General features: G+C 39.5%; 1 protein-coding gene across 3 annotated transcripts in view; it reads right to left on the bottom strand.

Moving 5' to 3' along the window:
- Nucleotides 1–16,850, bottom strand: part of mfsd10 (major facilitator superfamily domain containing 10) — a 53,728-nt gene extending 36,878 nt beyond the window's left edge. For 2 of the 3 annotated variants that reach the window (XM_042101413.1, XM_042101411.1), the window contains exons 1-8: nt 16,710–16,850; nt 15,839–16,050; nt 14,388–14,484; nt 14,025–14,128; nt 11,777–11,935; nt 10,692–10,880; nt 4,412–4,520; nt 4,061–4,172 (exon numbers count right to left, since the gene is read on the bottom strand). In XM_042101413.1, the coding sequence (XP_041957347.1) occupies nt 4,061–4,172; nt 4,412–4,520; nt 10,692–10,880; nt 11,777–11,935; nt 14,025–14,128; nt 14,388–14,484; nt 15,839–16,045 (977 nt within the window). In that variant the 5' untranslated portion in view covers nt 16,046–16,050; nt 16,710–16,850. The remainder of the gene's footprint in view (nt 1–4,060; nt 4,173–4,411; nt 4,521–10,691; nt 10,881–11,776; nt 11,936–14,024; nt 14,129–14,387; nt 14,485–15,838; nt 16,051–16,709) is intronic. The other variant, XM_042101412.1, reaches the window with a different exon arrangement.
- Nucleotides 16,851–17,463: the final 613 nt, after the last annotated feature.

Raw genomic sequence — 17,463 nt, 5'->3', positions numbered from 1 at the left:
GTCAGCCTGGAAGGATACTTAAACCCAAACTATTTGTCTAGTGAGAGCAGCTGATGGATCTTTAGGTGAAGTCATGCTGTCTCTCGCTTGATGCGCATCATTGTAAATAAACTCTGTTCCTGATACTCTGTTCCTGATTCCTAACATTACTTTGTAGAAATCTGCTTTCACTTTGCCATGAAAGAGTAAATGTATAAAAGTACACTGTAGGTAGGGCTGGGTGATATGGACCAAAACTGATATCCCGATATTTTGGGGCTGATTGGCGATATACGATATCAATACGATACGATATTGATATTTCAAACAGAAAGAGCGAAGTGCTTCATATATTCACTCAACACAACAATTATGACAACACAGTCAGTTTTAATTATATTAATTTCAGACTGCTCTAACATAGATGTGCAAAAAAGTGTAAACAATAACATAGGCCTACAATAGGCATAGGCTCCAGTTGCTCTGATAAAGCTGTACAAATAACAAAAGACCAAAAGTTGACCCTGACTGACAACGCAGGCCTACATTGTACTGCACAATGCAATCGGCTATTTTGGGCACAACAATATTGAAAAAGCCTGCAGTTTTGTCACACAATGCAGTTTTTTACCCGTAAGGGTTTGATAGGGCCTAGATGACAAGCAAATGTAGCCTATGATGGCCTAGACATGTTGCCATCAACAACAAAAAATAGTTTTAAACAATTAGGCTACTTAAACAACGTAACTGAGTCACTCATCAAGAGTGTGATAGACGCTACCGTCGTTTTGTATGCGTTCATTTTTGCATGTTCCGGTTCGTAAGAAAAATCCCTATGCACGATTGAATGGGGTTTCAGGAATCATAAAAAATGATGCCCTAACTGCTCGCGAGTCGCGTGCATATCCTCTTAATAAAATCAGCGTGTAGGTTGTCTCCCTGAGGACTTTAGATCTGCTACTGTATACGTTAGACCGGCACATCCGGGAACTTGACTCGTGACAAACGTTCCCGCCCCTTTCGGGGGGAAAACAAACAACCCCTCTCATTAACTCCAACGCAAATTAGGGTCAATAAACGTAATTCGTACAGAAATCGCAGGAGTAAATAATAACAAAAAATACCACAAATCAATATGACCACTCAATACATAACCACTTTGCCGGTCGTTGACCGTGAAAGATACCTACAAAAGCTTAATTCAATTAATATAAAAACATGTCCCTACAGTCTCCCGAGTACGAAGTGGTGCAACAACAACCCCACTGAGTGACCAGAAGTGTCATACGGTCTTCTCTTCTTATGGCTTGTAGCCATAATTTTCTTCTGTCAGGATTTTTTTTGAGGACATGGTAGGCAAAAGAAACTCAGGGAGGGTTTCTTAGCTGTGTGGTTGGTACATGTCTACCGGTTCACTCTGGCTTGTTCTGAGGGAATGTTTTCCCCTCAAAAGGGGCATGGCGCAAACAACCTGCTCTGTGTGACGCGGGTCCGGTTGTAAGTATATCGCTAAACGCAAGCATTCATCAGTGTATTTAAATTAGCTAGGCTATGTACCAAAATTACATTTTACCTGGAGTCGAAGAGCTGTAGCTGCTAAACAGTGTTGTAACTTAAAGGGACACTTGGCAACTATTTCAACGTAATACACCCGTTTAGAAATCATTCGGATGGTTAAATGACCTGTTCCGGTGAAAATGGTGACTTTCCCCCTGCGCCTAGCGTCCCCAGGCGGAAAACCAACCTTGCAACATTAAGACTTACCGTCCCGGAAAGAGAAGTGAGAAACAAGAAACTCGTTTTAAATCGTGTTTCTTACCTCGTAACATCCACATAGTTCTGCCAAACTTATTCTAACCGTTCGCTAGCTTGTAAACAAATCCATGTGCTTTATCGTTACCTTTTCCCAGTTTGAAATAGCATAATGCACAATTTCTCCAGCAGAGGGGGAAATCCTGCCAAGTTTCCCTTTAAATCTGCGTGTACAAAACCGCTTGGAGCTCCAGTGGAATTTTGATTTCACAACTAGAATTCTCGGTCTAGCCGTTGATGTGCTGACGGAATAGGCATCAGCACCAACCTCTGATCAAGGTAAACAAAATCTGACTCAGTGTCATCATGTTTGAAAGTTTGTAGTGCTGCGAGGGAGAACGGGCACACGCAAGGGGCGCAGTTGAGCAGAGCTGCGGCTATCTGAATGGTCTGAACACAGAAGAGCAAGTGGCTTTGATAAAATGGCCCATTATTTGACATAATACCGGTATTACGATATTGTCTCAACTACATATCGTTTTCAAAAATATATCGGTCGTAGTCGTAATACAGATATATCGCCCAGCCCTAACTGTAGGTGTATAGGCTATACTTAAAACGGTGATATCTATTTGGACCACCGATTAAGTTGGATACCCAAATCAGTAGTGATGGTTGTGATCAAACTTGTCTATTTTCATATGCTTTTGTCCAAAACAATAATTTACAGATAAAAACGGAATTTAAAATGCACATTAACAGTATATACTGTAGATACTGGGGGTGTGAATCTCTCGTTGAAGACGATACGATTCACATCTAGATACATGGGCACAATTCGATACAAGAAAAGATACATGTTCATAAAAAACGATTCAGTACGATTCGATGCGATGCGATTCAATGCAGTTCGATGCAGTTGAAGAATGGAAAGCATTCTGCATCCCTGCAGCGCATAGTGAACACAGCTGGAAGGATTATTGGTGCCTCCCTCCCCTCCCTGAAGGACATTTACATTTACTCGCAAGGCGACCACAATTGTGAGTGATTCAAGTCACCCCGCTCACAATTTGTTTGATCCACTGCCCTCTGGGAAGAGGTACAGAAGCCTGCGCTCCCGCACCACCAGACTCACCAACAGCTTCATACACCAGGCTGTTAGGATGCTGAACTCTCTCCCCCCTCAGCCACATAACATCCTGGACTTTTGGACCCACAATGGCTGCCTTGCACTACTCCACTTGTACACTTTGCAACTTGTTGTTGTTGTCCTGAAAACGCTTCTGAACACACTTCTGCTGCTCTTACATAACTTGCACCACTATGCCACTTGCATACTTAGGTCAAACAGAACTACCTCAGCCATTTATTGGCCTGACTTTTGCCCTATTATATTGACTGTCTACTGTATGCACAATTGCACAATTTCAACCAAATTTTGCTGCTCTAATTTCTTCATTGTATGTGCCTTCTTATTTACTTTTTATATTGTTTACTTGAATATTATGTTTGTCTGTGGACCTAATTGGTTAAAATATGTCTTGTCTCCACCGTGGGATAGTGGGAAACGTAATTTCGATCTCTTTGTATGTCTTGACATGTGAAGAAATTGACAATAAAGCAGACTTTGACTTTGAAAAACAAGAGTAAAAACTGTCAAACAAACGACCGAGTGCGAGTGGTCACGTGCTTAAGTTGCAGTAGATGTATGGGTAATGAAGTCCTTTGACAACTTTGGGCAATGAATGTAGCCCAAAACGAACTGCATTACCCACAAATCCGTGCCACGTGTAGTTTCAAAACAGGAAGTGGGATGAATGCGCTGCTTGCAACGTAAATGAGAGTCTGAGTGAGCAGAAAAGATTGTGAACCTATTCGTAACAAGTAAATCATTATAACGACCAGTTCATTTCAGTTTTATTCCGATACGGGGCTTCACATATCGATGTAGCCGTATCTTACACGTTAAAAACGGATACCGATATGTATCGGTTAATCTTTACACCCTCTAGTAGATACCTATTTGCTAATCGCTAAATCACTGTCAGAATCAATGTTATTGTTCAACAAGAGGATGTGATTAGATCCTTCTCAGAGATCATCTGAGTTTCTGATATTTGGTATAAACCTCACTGGAAAATGTATTTTCAAATTGCATGAAAATTGCACATTGAATTATCAACTACAAAATGACTTACTTTTTGATTAGGCAGGCCAAATTATGTCCATATTGTACAGGGTAAAGTACAGGGTTGCTATCAAGTAATTTTAAAGAACAAACTATTATGAATAAATAAGTATCAATTTATCTATAAATTTGAGTTCTTACCTGGAGAATCCAAAACGCTGGTGCGTTAAAAAACTCAGCGTGAATTCCAGTCCAGAGAACAGAAATAGGTATGTGAAGTACACCATGCCCAAAACTTTAAGGTTCTTCATTTCTGTTGAATACCAAACACAAGAAAAGTGTAAATCTATATACTGTATGTATCAGGCAATAACAGTAATCCTCCAATTACCTCCTTTCAAAGGTCTGACTGAAGAATTGATACTCTTAAGACCTTTTCTCACACATCTCTACATAGCACATCTCTACATAGCCCCTAACTATTACAATATCTGATAATATGTTGATCATTTTTAGACTGCAATATCCAATATACAATATAATTTGTCTTACTCTGGACTGAGGATGAAACATCTGTCCTTGTAATGGCTGTGAAGTTGAAAAGTGCCACTGGGTTAAGAAGGTCTCCAGGCCCCTGAACCACTGAGTTAATGTCATTAACCTATGTCAAAGTAGAAAGCATTAATTCACAAACCTCACAATAATCTTTACAAAAATGAAATAGTTTGAATCTAGATTGGTAGATACTTCGGAAACTGAAAAGTGTGATAAAAATTCAGGTTGTGGAATGATCACCTCACTGAGGAACCTGGAGCTCATTAAATAATTGTATTTGAATTATAGACTTTGAATTTGCAATTGTCAGTTTGTGCTGCTTCACCCTCATGATCTGTAGCAATGTCAAAACCTCTGTCACTGTAGTCCTCAGTGACAATGAAATACAGTGAAGTTACATTTAAATTAATGTAAAGTACAATTTAATCTAAATCTAATGGATTTATTAATTGAACATGCTACATTTGCATTCCATGGCATTTTCATTGTGAAGGAACCTTTTATTTCAACCTCATACAATTCCAACACCATTTACTTCAAGGGCCCTATTAGGACAGTCTAAAGCGCATGGAGTCTGCTTGTGAGACCGTATGGAACAGTCATTCCACTAAACCATGCTAACCATTACTAAAACCTAGCATAGTATAGCTTTCACGCATTTGCACTCGTCTATTATTTGAACTCATTGGCAAAGTGAAACTAACTTCACTGTGGTGTCAGTCAAAACAAAGACAAAACAGTTATACACAGTAAGTTACTTTCACTATTGACTGACAATGGATTACCATCGAAAACAGGAGTAGTTGCTTTTATCTTGTGACAGTGCATCTTCTGCTGTGCTCCATATGTGTGTCTCACCTCTCCTCTAATCACTTTTGACCTTCATTACCAATTTGCAAATGATGGTGAATAACTACTCATCGTGTAATTTGTAATGTATTTCATTATATCTTTATTCTTATTATATCTCCCATTGTAATCGTGTAATTTGTAATGTTTTGCATTGACGTACGCTGGTTCGCGTTCATGGATGATAGAAGGATGGTGTGTTGTGCACCCGCCAATATGACCGTTGACAATACGCTCTTAAAATGGAAATAAGCCCCAGGACTTTATTGTGTTATCCTGACTTTGTTTTTTTTTGTTTTTTTATGTATGGTGCAAAGCTGTATCATATTTTATAACGAAAAGGGTCGAATAAAACAATTAAAACCAAATAACATATAAACAACTCGCCATAGATTTCTGACCAGTTTTCTCTTGGTCAGTGGCGAAATGCATTTTAGGTAGTGTACAATAGCGATTTTAGACAATGCGCTAGGCCACTTCCTAGGTTGTTAGTTACCACACCCCTGGGCACATTATTTAAAAAATAGACGTGCAAAATAAGAAAATAATTTGAGTTGAAAAACTTTGCGCCGGGTGGAAAACGAGTTTTACGCCATTCGCCAGGGTGCAAAATAGGGTCCTATGTGTGTTTCATTCGCCACTATTTACTTCAAGTGCATTTAATCTGACAGTTTTTTCTTTCAGGTCACACATTCACCTATTCATCATATACTCCACCCAGCTCTCATCCATTGGCACGATTATAAATGCTTGCCAATACGGTCATAGCCTGAGTGCAGCCTAATGTTTCCCTAATGAACGCAGGGAAAACACATCCAGTTGATGAACTACAACACTGTTAGAAGGCCTACTGTAGTCTGAACATCCCTTATGAATGTTTGGAACAACTTGAAATACTTGGTTTTCTCTACCACTCTAAGCTTCTTTTTTAGAAAGGGTAGCTTAGTCGTTGCTAAACCACCATGGTACGACACAGCTTTTGTTAAAATAACGACATACTCACAACTGTAGAAAAGCATTGTTGTTCGGTCCAGTGTTAATTATGTCCTGCTATACGTTAAGGGCTAAAAATGAATTAGTCCTACACATTTACTAGAATATCTATAGGGCTACATCATACAGGGGCGGAGCTTGAGGGGGTGCGGCACGCCCCCCGCCCGGGACCCGCAGGGGCCCGGTGCGAGGGCGCCCCTCCCCCACCTCCGGGTAAGGTGGGACGGGCCTCTCCCACGGCACAAGGCCGGAGGAGCTAAGATCATGCAAACGGTTTCTTTTCAATCATTTTCATCAGAGTGGGACGTATTAGGCTTATAGGTTGCCCCAGTCAGGACGAGTTATGACTCACAGTTGCTGAAAAGTTTTGAAATTTACTTTGATGATTTAGTAGGTGTAAAATATTGAATAAAATGTTCTGCTGTATGACTGGCTTTATTTTAACTCTCATATTGAACTTTACGACGTGCAAATTTACAAAATTGGATCGTCTCCTACAGGCGTCAATGAGAGAACACTTACACGATTTTGGTTTCGATTTTCTAATTGGAGTAAGTCTTTTTGACCAGGGCCGGCGCTAGCCATTTGGGTGCCCTAAGCACAAATGCTTGGTGGTGCCGTTTCACTAATTGCAGTTTCACCAACAGATGTCGCCCTTGGCCTAGTATGAACCTCTTGTAAATGACCGCATAGAACAACAACTAGTAAATTTATCTAAAGCTGTCTAATTTGGCAAAATCATATCATGTTCAGTTGCAGGGTTTTTCCAAAGTTCACCTTACCAAGAGTTGTTCCCAATCATCATTTCATTACGTTGTGAAAGTGTCACTTGTAGCGTTACGTTTTCACTACACAATTAGATCGTTTAATAATTGATAACAAACGCCAAAAAAGCGTCCTGAAATGCAAAGCAAACTAGGCTAATAGGCTAAAGTTACCTGACTATATCTCTGATGGCTCAAAGAAATAGCAAACCCAGATTAAGAATAATCAGAAATAGCATTGCTAGCTAGCAACCTGAGGAACGATTGCTAGTCTTATGCACCGATTGCTAACGTTAAAGGAAAGTGTTGAATTGCATTCAATAACCCATATCCATATCCACAACGTAAAATAACTAGCTAGCCAGCATCAAATAATTTGCAATGTAACACTTGAACATGAACATGGCTAGTAGGAGCTTACGTTACAAAGTGTATTGACGGTAGTAGTATTACCTGGCATAAGCACATGCATACACGCAAGGGCTACAAAACTTTTTTTTTTATTTATTTAAAACATTGTCTTAACCGCAAGTGAAGCGCGAGCATCATCCCGCTGTCTCTTCTTTTTCCTTTTTTCCGCCCTTTAGTGCCCCACTGGGAGGTGGGGGAGGGGGGCGCCAGAGGGAGACTGGAGAGAGGGCTGCACAGGAGATTCACCTTTTAGCCTATATTACTTTTGTATTGCTTTTGCATATTAACATAGACATATTTTATTTGTTATTAATACTAGTAGCCTATTGTGGTGATTTTTCACGACCCAGATTTTTTGGTGCCCCCCAGGCACTTGGTGCCCTACGCGCAGTGCGTGATGTGCGTGTGCGGAGCGCCAGCACTGTTTGTCACAACACGTCATGATACATTTGATCATGTTTGATCGCTGTTTTGGTATGAAGTATCTTTTACGTAGCCTAATGAATGCGCTCTAGAAAGTGAAAGTAGCCTAACCTAGGTCTATATGCGCTGTCTGTGCACGTCCGCAATTGATTACGTTCCTCAAATGGAGAACACATCTATCCCATGGTATTTTTTGCCCTAAAATGCATGAAACATGCAAGTTCAAAATCCCGCCGGTAGCCACGTTACATGTCGGTTTCATATTTGCCTAGGCTACTAGCCTACAATAAATTAATTGAACGAACTCAACTGACAACAGGTATATCTACTGATTCGGTCATTGAGACTACAGAATGGCTACAGAATACAGAACAACAAACTTTCTGTCTTTCTGAAGTTTATTTTTGTATTCCGGGGTACAGTAGCCTAATTGCCTAATGTCTTGACAATAGTTTTTCTTAACGGCTTGCTGTTTAAACTGACTGCACCGCTCTGAACTTTCCTGCCAGGTTTATGACGTAAACCGCATCTCGGCTCTGTCATTGCCTAAGCTCATCGTGTGGGAAATCAGATTATCTGTCAATATTGGGCTTTGAAAGTAAGGGATATTTGCTCAGTAATAGTAGGCTACATTTTGTAACATTTATAGAGAAAGCGAGGGGAAGTTAAATTAGAAATTAGAATCGTTGGAAATTGAAAACACAAATATTATGTATAATGCAAATATATATAAATATATAATGCATAGACAGGAGGAGGCTGTAAGATGTACTAAGGCAGTGTTGCAGGCAAAACAAGGGCAGTGGGTGAACTGGGAAGGGGTGGAAAAAAGACGGATTAAATGGAAAGATCTATGGGGCATGGAAGCTGGTAAGATCAGATTTATGTTAGGTGCTACATATGATATGCTCCTATCTCCCAAGAATTTAAGTCAATGGTTTGGTGAGGATGATAAATGCATACTTTGCTCGTGTGTGGGCAGTCTCCACCATATCCTATCAGGATGCAAGGTAAGTCTCACCCAGGGGCGGTATACGTGGTGTCATAACCAGGTATTGAAATGTGTGGCAGCGGCAATAGAGGATAAAAGGAGAGAAGTCAATTCATTAGCAGCTAGTAAAGGGGTAAGGCAAATTAACTTTGTACGTCAGGGGGATAAACCTTTTTCCGCGAAGGCCAGGTGTAAAACCGGCCAGTTGAAAAATGGGGCGGGCTGGGAAATTAAGGTTGATCTTGGCCAGCAGATGGCGGTACCTCCACATATAGTGAGTACTAAACTACGACCCGACGTAATTCTATGGTCGGATTCAGAGAAGATAGTTTACTTCATTGAACTCACTGTTCCTTGGGAAGACAGAGTGGAAGTGGCCAATGAGCTAAAGAGAGCTACATAAACTGAAATAGCAGAGGAGGCAGCTAAGCGAGGTTGGAGTGCACGATTAAGGCCTATTGAAATCGGTGCACGTGGGTTTGTGGTAGGTTGGTTAAGGGTATTTGGATGTTTGTTGTGGTAATATGGTGGCAGCATGGGGCATAAGCTAACTGGCTAATTTGTTTTGTGTTTTGTGATGGGGCCTAAGCTAACTGGCTAAGCTAACTGGCTAATTTGTTTTGTGTTTGTGATGGGCTGTGCCTTGATGGTTGGTTGGCCAGGGTTTTTTATGGCGATGGTTCAGTCCACATCAACGGGACGGACCAACCTAGCCAACCTTGACCATGCCTGGGCTGGTTAAGAGTATTTTGGGTACTGGATATTTCAATGTGGTAATATGGTGGCAGCATGGAGGGGAGTGTCTCCAGGACACTGGTTTCACTGTTTAGCCTTCATGAGGTGTCGTGGGCCTAACTTAACGAAACATCGGTGAATGAGGGTGCCCACTTGATAACCCCAATGACATGCCGCATACTATATACTGCTGTTGGATGGGCCATTTGTATTGTGCTTGTGACCATTTGTTGGCGGATTTGTGGGTAGTGTGCTTTTTAAAGTTAAACTTGAGCAGGGGCTTCTGAATGTGTTTTTACCTTGGATTTTGGCACAAGGGATTTTAACATCTAATCCTGTGTATTTGTAATGGGGCTTTTGAAAAGAGATTCGGGGCTTGAGCACCCGAAACCACCCCCTCGCTCCGCCAATGCAACCACCCAGCAGTAACTTCTGCATTCAGTGAGATTTGCACCGCCCTTATTTTATTTTTGACTCTTCCCGTCACCGTTGCAACCTCTGAGCGCTCATTCTCCAAGTTAAAGATCATTAAAAACCACCATAGAGAATGAGAGAGCAAAGAAAATGGACATACACAGAGCATCGTGGACGAGTTCGCGGAGCGCAAGGCTCGTCGTATGCCCTTCAAATAGTGCTGCGTATTATTGTTGTTTTATTATTAGGGGTCATGTAGCCTAATGTTTTTGTTGTTGTTCTCTTGGTTACACTTCATGTACGTTCGATGGACTTCAAAATTACATAGTTGCTCTCCGTGGGGCTGACGCTTGTAAGACCCGCTGTTGCGGACATAGCCTATGTTGTAAAATTATGTTATGATGAGTTTAATAAAGGGCCCGGTCATGTGCCCCGCCCCCGGCCCAGCTCTGACTTGTTCCGCCACTGACATCATACATAGTAACTATTGAGAATGAACAAACAAACTCAGAATGAATGTAAGAAAATGTTTCTGCCCTGCAAAGAGCACCTGAATGGAAACTCATGAAAGGTGCTGGGTACCCCTCTAGAACTTAAATGGGTACCCAGTACATTGAGGATTGACAAATAGAGGAATTCCAACATTATGTTACTTTAAAGGCTCAAGTGTTTGCATGTACTCTATTGGCAAGCTTACCTCATTGTCTCTGTGTAAAGTTTCTGGTAACATGGCAAAGATGAAAAACAGATCCGCCACAGAGAAAGCCAGGGCTAATAAAGCTGGTCCCTGATAAAACTCCTCAACTTCTTTAGTCCTTTGTGCAAAATAGGCGCCCAGTATTGGTCCCAATGTGAATCCAAGGGAGAAGGCAACACCTATCATAGCCTAGTTAAACAAAATATGATATTACAGTTAAGGTGTTTAAAAGATGGTTTTGTACAAATGATTTACAATACATTTGATAAAAGTAAAACAACAATAAGAAATTAAATAGTTTTACAAATGGTGCTTAAACAGAAACTTTTTGAATGTACCAAGGTGCTGGAAGAGACAGCACACGAACATGATTGGCTGGATCTGTGCTGTGCAGATCTGGCTATATGTGATGGATGTTTGCATTGTAACGTCCAGCTAGATTTGAACAGCGCTGCAAGAAGTTGAACACACCCACTGATTTGAAGCGACAGAAGACAAGCTAAGGCTTCACAAACAGCCCTTGTTATAACCTCTTTGTACACTTTCAAAGTTTAGAATACTTCAATTTTGTCTATAGGGACCCTCTCCACATTACAACTGACGTGTAAGGCTATTTTGATTTTTGACAGTGCTTTAAAAATAGCATTTTTTTACGTGGCTCCATGCCCACTGCTACAAGCAACAGTCTAGCTCAAAATTCCTGTAATTTATGTCATTTTGCTCCCAAACAAAAGTCTGAACTTGTTATCTTCTATAAATAGACCCTAGGTTGTGTTTACAGCAAACCATCCCTTTAAGTCTTCGACCCTCTAAGTCTCTGTAGCTTGCATCATTTTAGTTTGCCTGCTTCAACTGTAAAACACTTTGAGTTTGAACCACCATTTAACCATAACATTATTGTTATTATTAGTATATTGCTTAATTTTGGCTTACCAACTTTAAAAAAAAAACTGTTTACTGTTAATATTAACTATTGTAAGGTTTATATTCTGTAAGATGCTTTGGACAAAAGCTAAATACAATAACCATAATCATAACAAACATATGAAAAGGTAGAAAAGACACGGTTTCTACCAGTTACTAACCATTCCTCGATTTCTAGCCTGTGGATTACGCTGATCAGCCACCATGGCCGTGCAGAGACTGACATTGCCTTTACAAATCCCACCGACAACACGAGACAGAAGGAAGATGCTGAAACTGTGAGAAAACACCCATAGGAGATAGGAGGTCATCACACCCACCTAAGAATATAATAAAACATATTTAAATGTATTAGGCATATAATATTAATCTTTTTACATAGTAGATTAATCATTAAACATACCATACAGTACACAGTAGGTTACATAAGGGAAAAAAACTGTATATTGGAGGGAAAACACATGGGGAAAAAACAGTGGCTTGTAGGAAATACCGTCCAATGAGATAAATTAACACAAAGAAAATAGACATCATAAACTGCAGAGAACACATTAATTTCTACTTTCTGTAAAATGATTTGAAGTAGGACAATAATGAGAAAAAGGAAAATGAAGATCATGAAATTCAGTTTTTTTAATGTGTGGGGGACTTTTCTCGATGATTGAGACGGATGACGACACATTGTGCAAACTGAAGATCATGTGGAAGTGATTATAGGATGACTTGCTGACATTACAGGTAAAAAGATTCTTAGAAATTACATAAACGTGACTCATATGTAGGACTCATATTAGGCACACATGTCTTTCTATTTTGTAGGATTATGCATAGATAAATGTCATCTATGTAAGTCTGTACAGTATTTACATTCATGAGAAGCAAATGGTATGGTAGTCAGTCTATCCAGGATTTTGTACTGGTGTGATTACAACCATTAACGCAATATCAACCAATCCCCGCAAATTCTGGACAATTTGCAGTTTTGTCAACCACTGAAACCTTTCTGCAAATCTGACTCATCACTGTAGCTTCCAAACAGTACCTCACAAAATATTCAGCCAGATGGTTACAGACATCCTTCTGCAGACATCCACAAACACATATGTCTTACCAACAAACATAATAGCAAAGACATGTATTGTTTTTCTGCTGACCTGTCTTCAGCAATTTAAGTTATTCAACTATTCAACGTTTGAAATGTTTAGAAATCCGGCCAATTTTAACACAGAGCTCAGTTTATCATGTTCACAGAATACTGTCGGTCAGAAAAAACGTGAAAAAAATCAGTGCTGTCTGACGCGAGTTAGCGCGGTTACAAGTGCTTACAAGCTGCATTATGGGGGCATGTTCTAAACCAGTGTTTCCCAAAGACTGGGTCGCGACCCACGGGTGGGTCGCAGGAGATTTTATTTGGGTCGTCAGCACAATTTATGTTGTCTAACTTATACCTTAGCCAGGAAAGCTATCAGTTTTCTATTAGGATAATAGTTTGTTTACCACAGTCACGTCCCTCTGTGCAATTTAGCATTTAGAATAGCTCTGAAACTGGAGGGTGAACGTGTCGCAGAGGGGACAGCGTGGACATCTCACTTGCAAAATGAAACATTTCTGTGGGGCGCCTCTTGCAGTTGCAAAATGCAAGGGACATGAATCAGCCTATTTGCACGAACATTAACGGACACCAGCTCTTCAACTTGACCGATTCAAATCTAGTCAACTAAAGAAGACATCCATATACCGGACATGGCTATTCAATTTGCGTCATAGGCTGTAGATAGTTTCAGTTGTAGGTGTACTCTTTAAAGTTAATAGCAGCCTCCTCATATTCCTTATTTCGGATTTAAAACGCTCAACAGTGCATTATATTAGCCTACTATTTAAATGGACATTTTAAACGCTTTCCTCTCGTTTTCCACCTCGCAAACTCTCCTAGGCTACAATTAAGGTGCATATTATCTTTTGACTATTGCGCAAAAGCCTCTTGTTCTGATATTTATTCATTTCAACATAGCTTGTCACAACATCAATACACAGCCTTGGTATACGGCCTACAAACAAACGTTTAACTCCAGAGGAAAATGCGGATTCAACTTTCTAAATAAAGAAACACTGTTCTAAACTGTACTTTTGTGCCTTCTAACTGACTCAAAATGGCATGACAAGTGCTCTGCAACATGAACAGGGTCCTTACATTGCCATTGCAGAAGCATAAAAAAAAACTTGAAATCCCAGAGGGACTGCTGTACTATGTACTCATAATATTACACAACTGAAACATAACCAACAAAAGTTGTGCTGCCTTGAATCAGCATATTTATTGCTGTTTTGTTGAATAAAATATATCATATGTTTGTAACAGTTAATTTTTAGACAGGCAGACAGGGAACCATTCTCAAGGAACAAACTTACTGTCGTGAGCAGTATCAATGGTCTTCTGCCATAGCAATCAGATGCAGCTCCCATCACAGGAGAAGAAAGGAATTGAAGAAAAGAAAAAAGGGATCCAATTAATCCTACAAGGCAGAAAATACAAACAATTTTAAATCATTAGTGTTTTTAGCAACATTATAGTGCTGTATACACCCTCCGGCCCACCCTTTGTATTAGGTTTGATTTACCACAACTCCAGTGTACAGGGACATTGAATTGTTTGAAACAGTCAGACATTTTGCTATGACAAAAAATCAATGAAAAGTTGCTGTTTAGGGCAGGTAAGTAAATTATGCTAATGGAAGACCATCAACCATGCTTTCAGAGGAATGCTGTACTTGCCTCCGAAAAGAACACTATTATATTTTAAGTCAAGAGGAATTCCAACAGCAACTCTAAACCAGTCCACCACATTCTGCAGAGAATTGTAGACAGCATCCTGTTAAAAAATGTATAATGTTACAAATTGAAAAGGTACAACAATATAATACAGTTATTCTCACAAGTAACACGTAAGTAAGTAAGTAAAATTTATTTCTAAAGCACATTTATACGCAGTCTACGCAGCCTGAGTGCTGTACAGAGTGCAATCAAAACAGAAATAAAATAAAATACATATACACATACATCTACACATTCAACAAGGAACAGCAGGACACAGAAAACAAGCATAGCATGTTAGAGGGCAGAGAAGGCCAGAGATAGGTGGGTTTTTAGCCTGGATTTGGGGGCAGTTCTTATATCAGATGGCAGCTGATTCTACAAGCAATTAAATATAGACCTATTGTTTTTATTAAATTAAATATAGGCCTATTGTTTTTATTAAATTAAATATAGGCCTATTTTTTTATAAACATTAGTGACATGCACTATAAAGAGCTTCCATTTCCTACGCCACAGGCTACTGGGCCATTCATCCAAGAGAAGTAAGCATTTTACAACGGCAAAGTAAAATATAAATATATCACGACTTTAGGGGGAGCTCTAGTCACCAAAAATACCTGAAACTGACTGACTCTATAATGCTGGTTTGGCTTTTCATTGATTCACTCATCTGCCAAAATGTCAATTGAAATATTTTTAAAATATGTTCATATCAAAAATGGATGCATGCAATTCATTTAGATTAATTAATCACAGAGTATGTAATTAATTCGATTCATTGCTTTTAATCGCTTGACAGCCCTAATTTAAATATGTAATGAAAGATACGAATGAAAGATAAATTAAAATATTGTTACCAAGCTTTTAATGTATACTGGGTTGTTAATGTTGTTTCAAAGCTAGTTTGCTAGATTCAGACAGGATCTTGTGATATTGCTTTGAAGTACTAGGCAAGGAATCAAGAAAGCTGTTGAACACTGTCTACTACAACATGCATCCCTCTGCTTTAAGTTTAACTTTCGGTGTTCTGAGGTGTTTATATTAGCTCTGGTCTGGTGCTATCAAGATGTTAAAGATGGCCCTTGACGTGCACTGAATAATGCTTCTGTGGCTTGTAACGTGGGAATACCAGAGGGCAGGTTTTTAAAAAACAGTTGGGGATATGAGTAGCACTGGCACGGAGCATGGAAAGATATATCCAGATGTTTACTCAAATTCACAAAAAAATCCTGACACAAATAGGATGCATTTACACAAACAAATATATTCAGAAAATACTCTGATTTGACATTAACAACATGTGCTTTCAGCGCAGCTAATTTAGACTGCTGTCGGCAGGCTTACCACCATAATGAGTTCCTATTCAACCCACTGAAAAATATTAGGGTACATAATAATAGGACACTTACGTCTTTTTTACTGTAGTGGTCTAAGATGGAGGGAAGAAGAGGAAGAATGAGGGTAAACCCAAGAAGGTCCAGTAGAAGTGATACAAAAACTACAGTGATAACCCTAGAAGAGGATCCTTCCTGTGCGGTCTGTTCAGTAGTCATTTCCTCTTTATTATTTGGTGATCCCTTGGACAAATCAGTAGCTGCAGGGGATTTGGGGTCCATCTTCCCTATTGGGTGGAGGTGTCAAAAGAATGAGTTAAAACAGCTGATCAATTAAAAGGTGCTTTTACATTAGCTGTAGGCTACTATTGGTACAAATTAAACTGAATTAATAGGCTATGTTAAAAGAAGCAATCTGCTACAGGCTACGCAGCCCATAGCCAAACAAACAATTATACATAATTGAAGAACTTAAGAAGTAAGACTTATGCTGTCTTTTGTGGCTAGCCGGTCGAGTTAGCCTATTTCATACCATTAATATTCAACACTTAAAACATTTGAGGGCTTGTCCATTTTAGCACTGGTTAAAAGAAACCGGGAACTATAGTCTAGGCTACATAGCTACGACAATTTCTGTAGAAGCAATTCCGCCAAATTCAAACTAGAGTTATGAATATGCCAGCGTATTTCTTTACAGAAACAAAAATGTCACACATGCGCCACAATGGTGCATTACAATGAGGAAAACGACTAGACTAAAATGGTGCAAGTTTACTTCCTCGACCATGTCATGCTGTCTCTAAATGCAAATAAATCAGCATGGGTGTGTAAAAGTTTTGTTTCCTTGTTTTCTTCTACTGCCGTTTGATTCTGAGAGGCGTTTTTTTTTTAAAGATGGGTATCGGCAGGCTATGTTTGATATTACATGTAATAGTTCAATACATACCCGTATTGTTTTTACCTGTATAGGTTGTTGGTCCTAATGCATCTACAGATTGCGGGGGAAGTGAGGAATTTCATAAATTCACTTGGGTGCGATACCAGGAAACAGTGTCTTATTTCGTCCCGTCAACGTGACGTAGCTCCTTAGCTGATGAGTGTGGAGCAGATCCGGTAGTGATGGCCTGGTATGGGTAGCCTACTTTTGCAGCGAGTTAGGTAGCATACTCTAAGGCTATCATTTTTACACACGTGATTACAGCATACACATATCGTCTACAAACAGTTGAACGGACTTTGTTCTGCTGTTATATTTTCAAAGGAATAATCTAGCCTATAGTTAGGGAAAGTTAGGCTTTTTTTCCGCCAATCTGCCAAAAACATTCCAATAGCTTTTTTTTACTATGTGTTCCTATAGGTGTCTAGTAATAGTCCGGCAGCCATGGGGTCAGACCTGGTTTTGTCGGTTAAAGTTTTTTTTTTTTTTGCAGAATCTTGTAGACCAGGGGTATGTCTTTAAGATTTAGGAGGGTGCCCAGTGATATCCCTTGGGCAATTTTGTATATTAACCCTTTCTTGTTCAATGTATTGAAGGTAAGACACTAGGTGAATAGGGTAAAAAAATAACTAGCAGATATCACTAAACTTCCCCAGTTGATTACTTACATTAATATGGAAAAAAATGTATTACAAGTTATCTGAAATTTAATGTTTGAATAATTAAATATGTGCTGATTTGCATAAAGTTTAAAAAGAAAAAA

This window comes from Alosa sapidissima, chromosome 8 (assembly GCF_018492685.1).
Source record: "Alosa sapidissima isolate fAloSap1 chromosome 8, fAloSap1.pri, whole genome shotgun sequence".
NCBI classification, from domain to species: domain Eukaryota; kingdom Metazoa; phylum Chordata; class Actinopteri; order Clupeiformes; family Clupeidae; genus Alosa; species Alosa sapidissima.
Note: the sequence above shows the minus strand (reverse complement) of the source record. Positions and strands in the feature narration are given on the sequence as shown.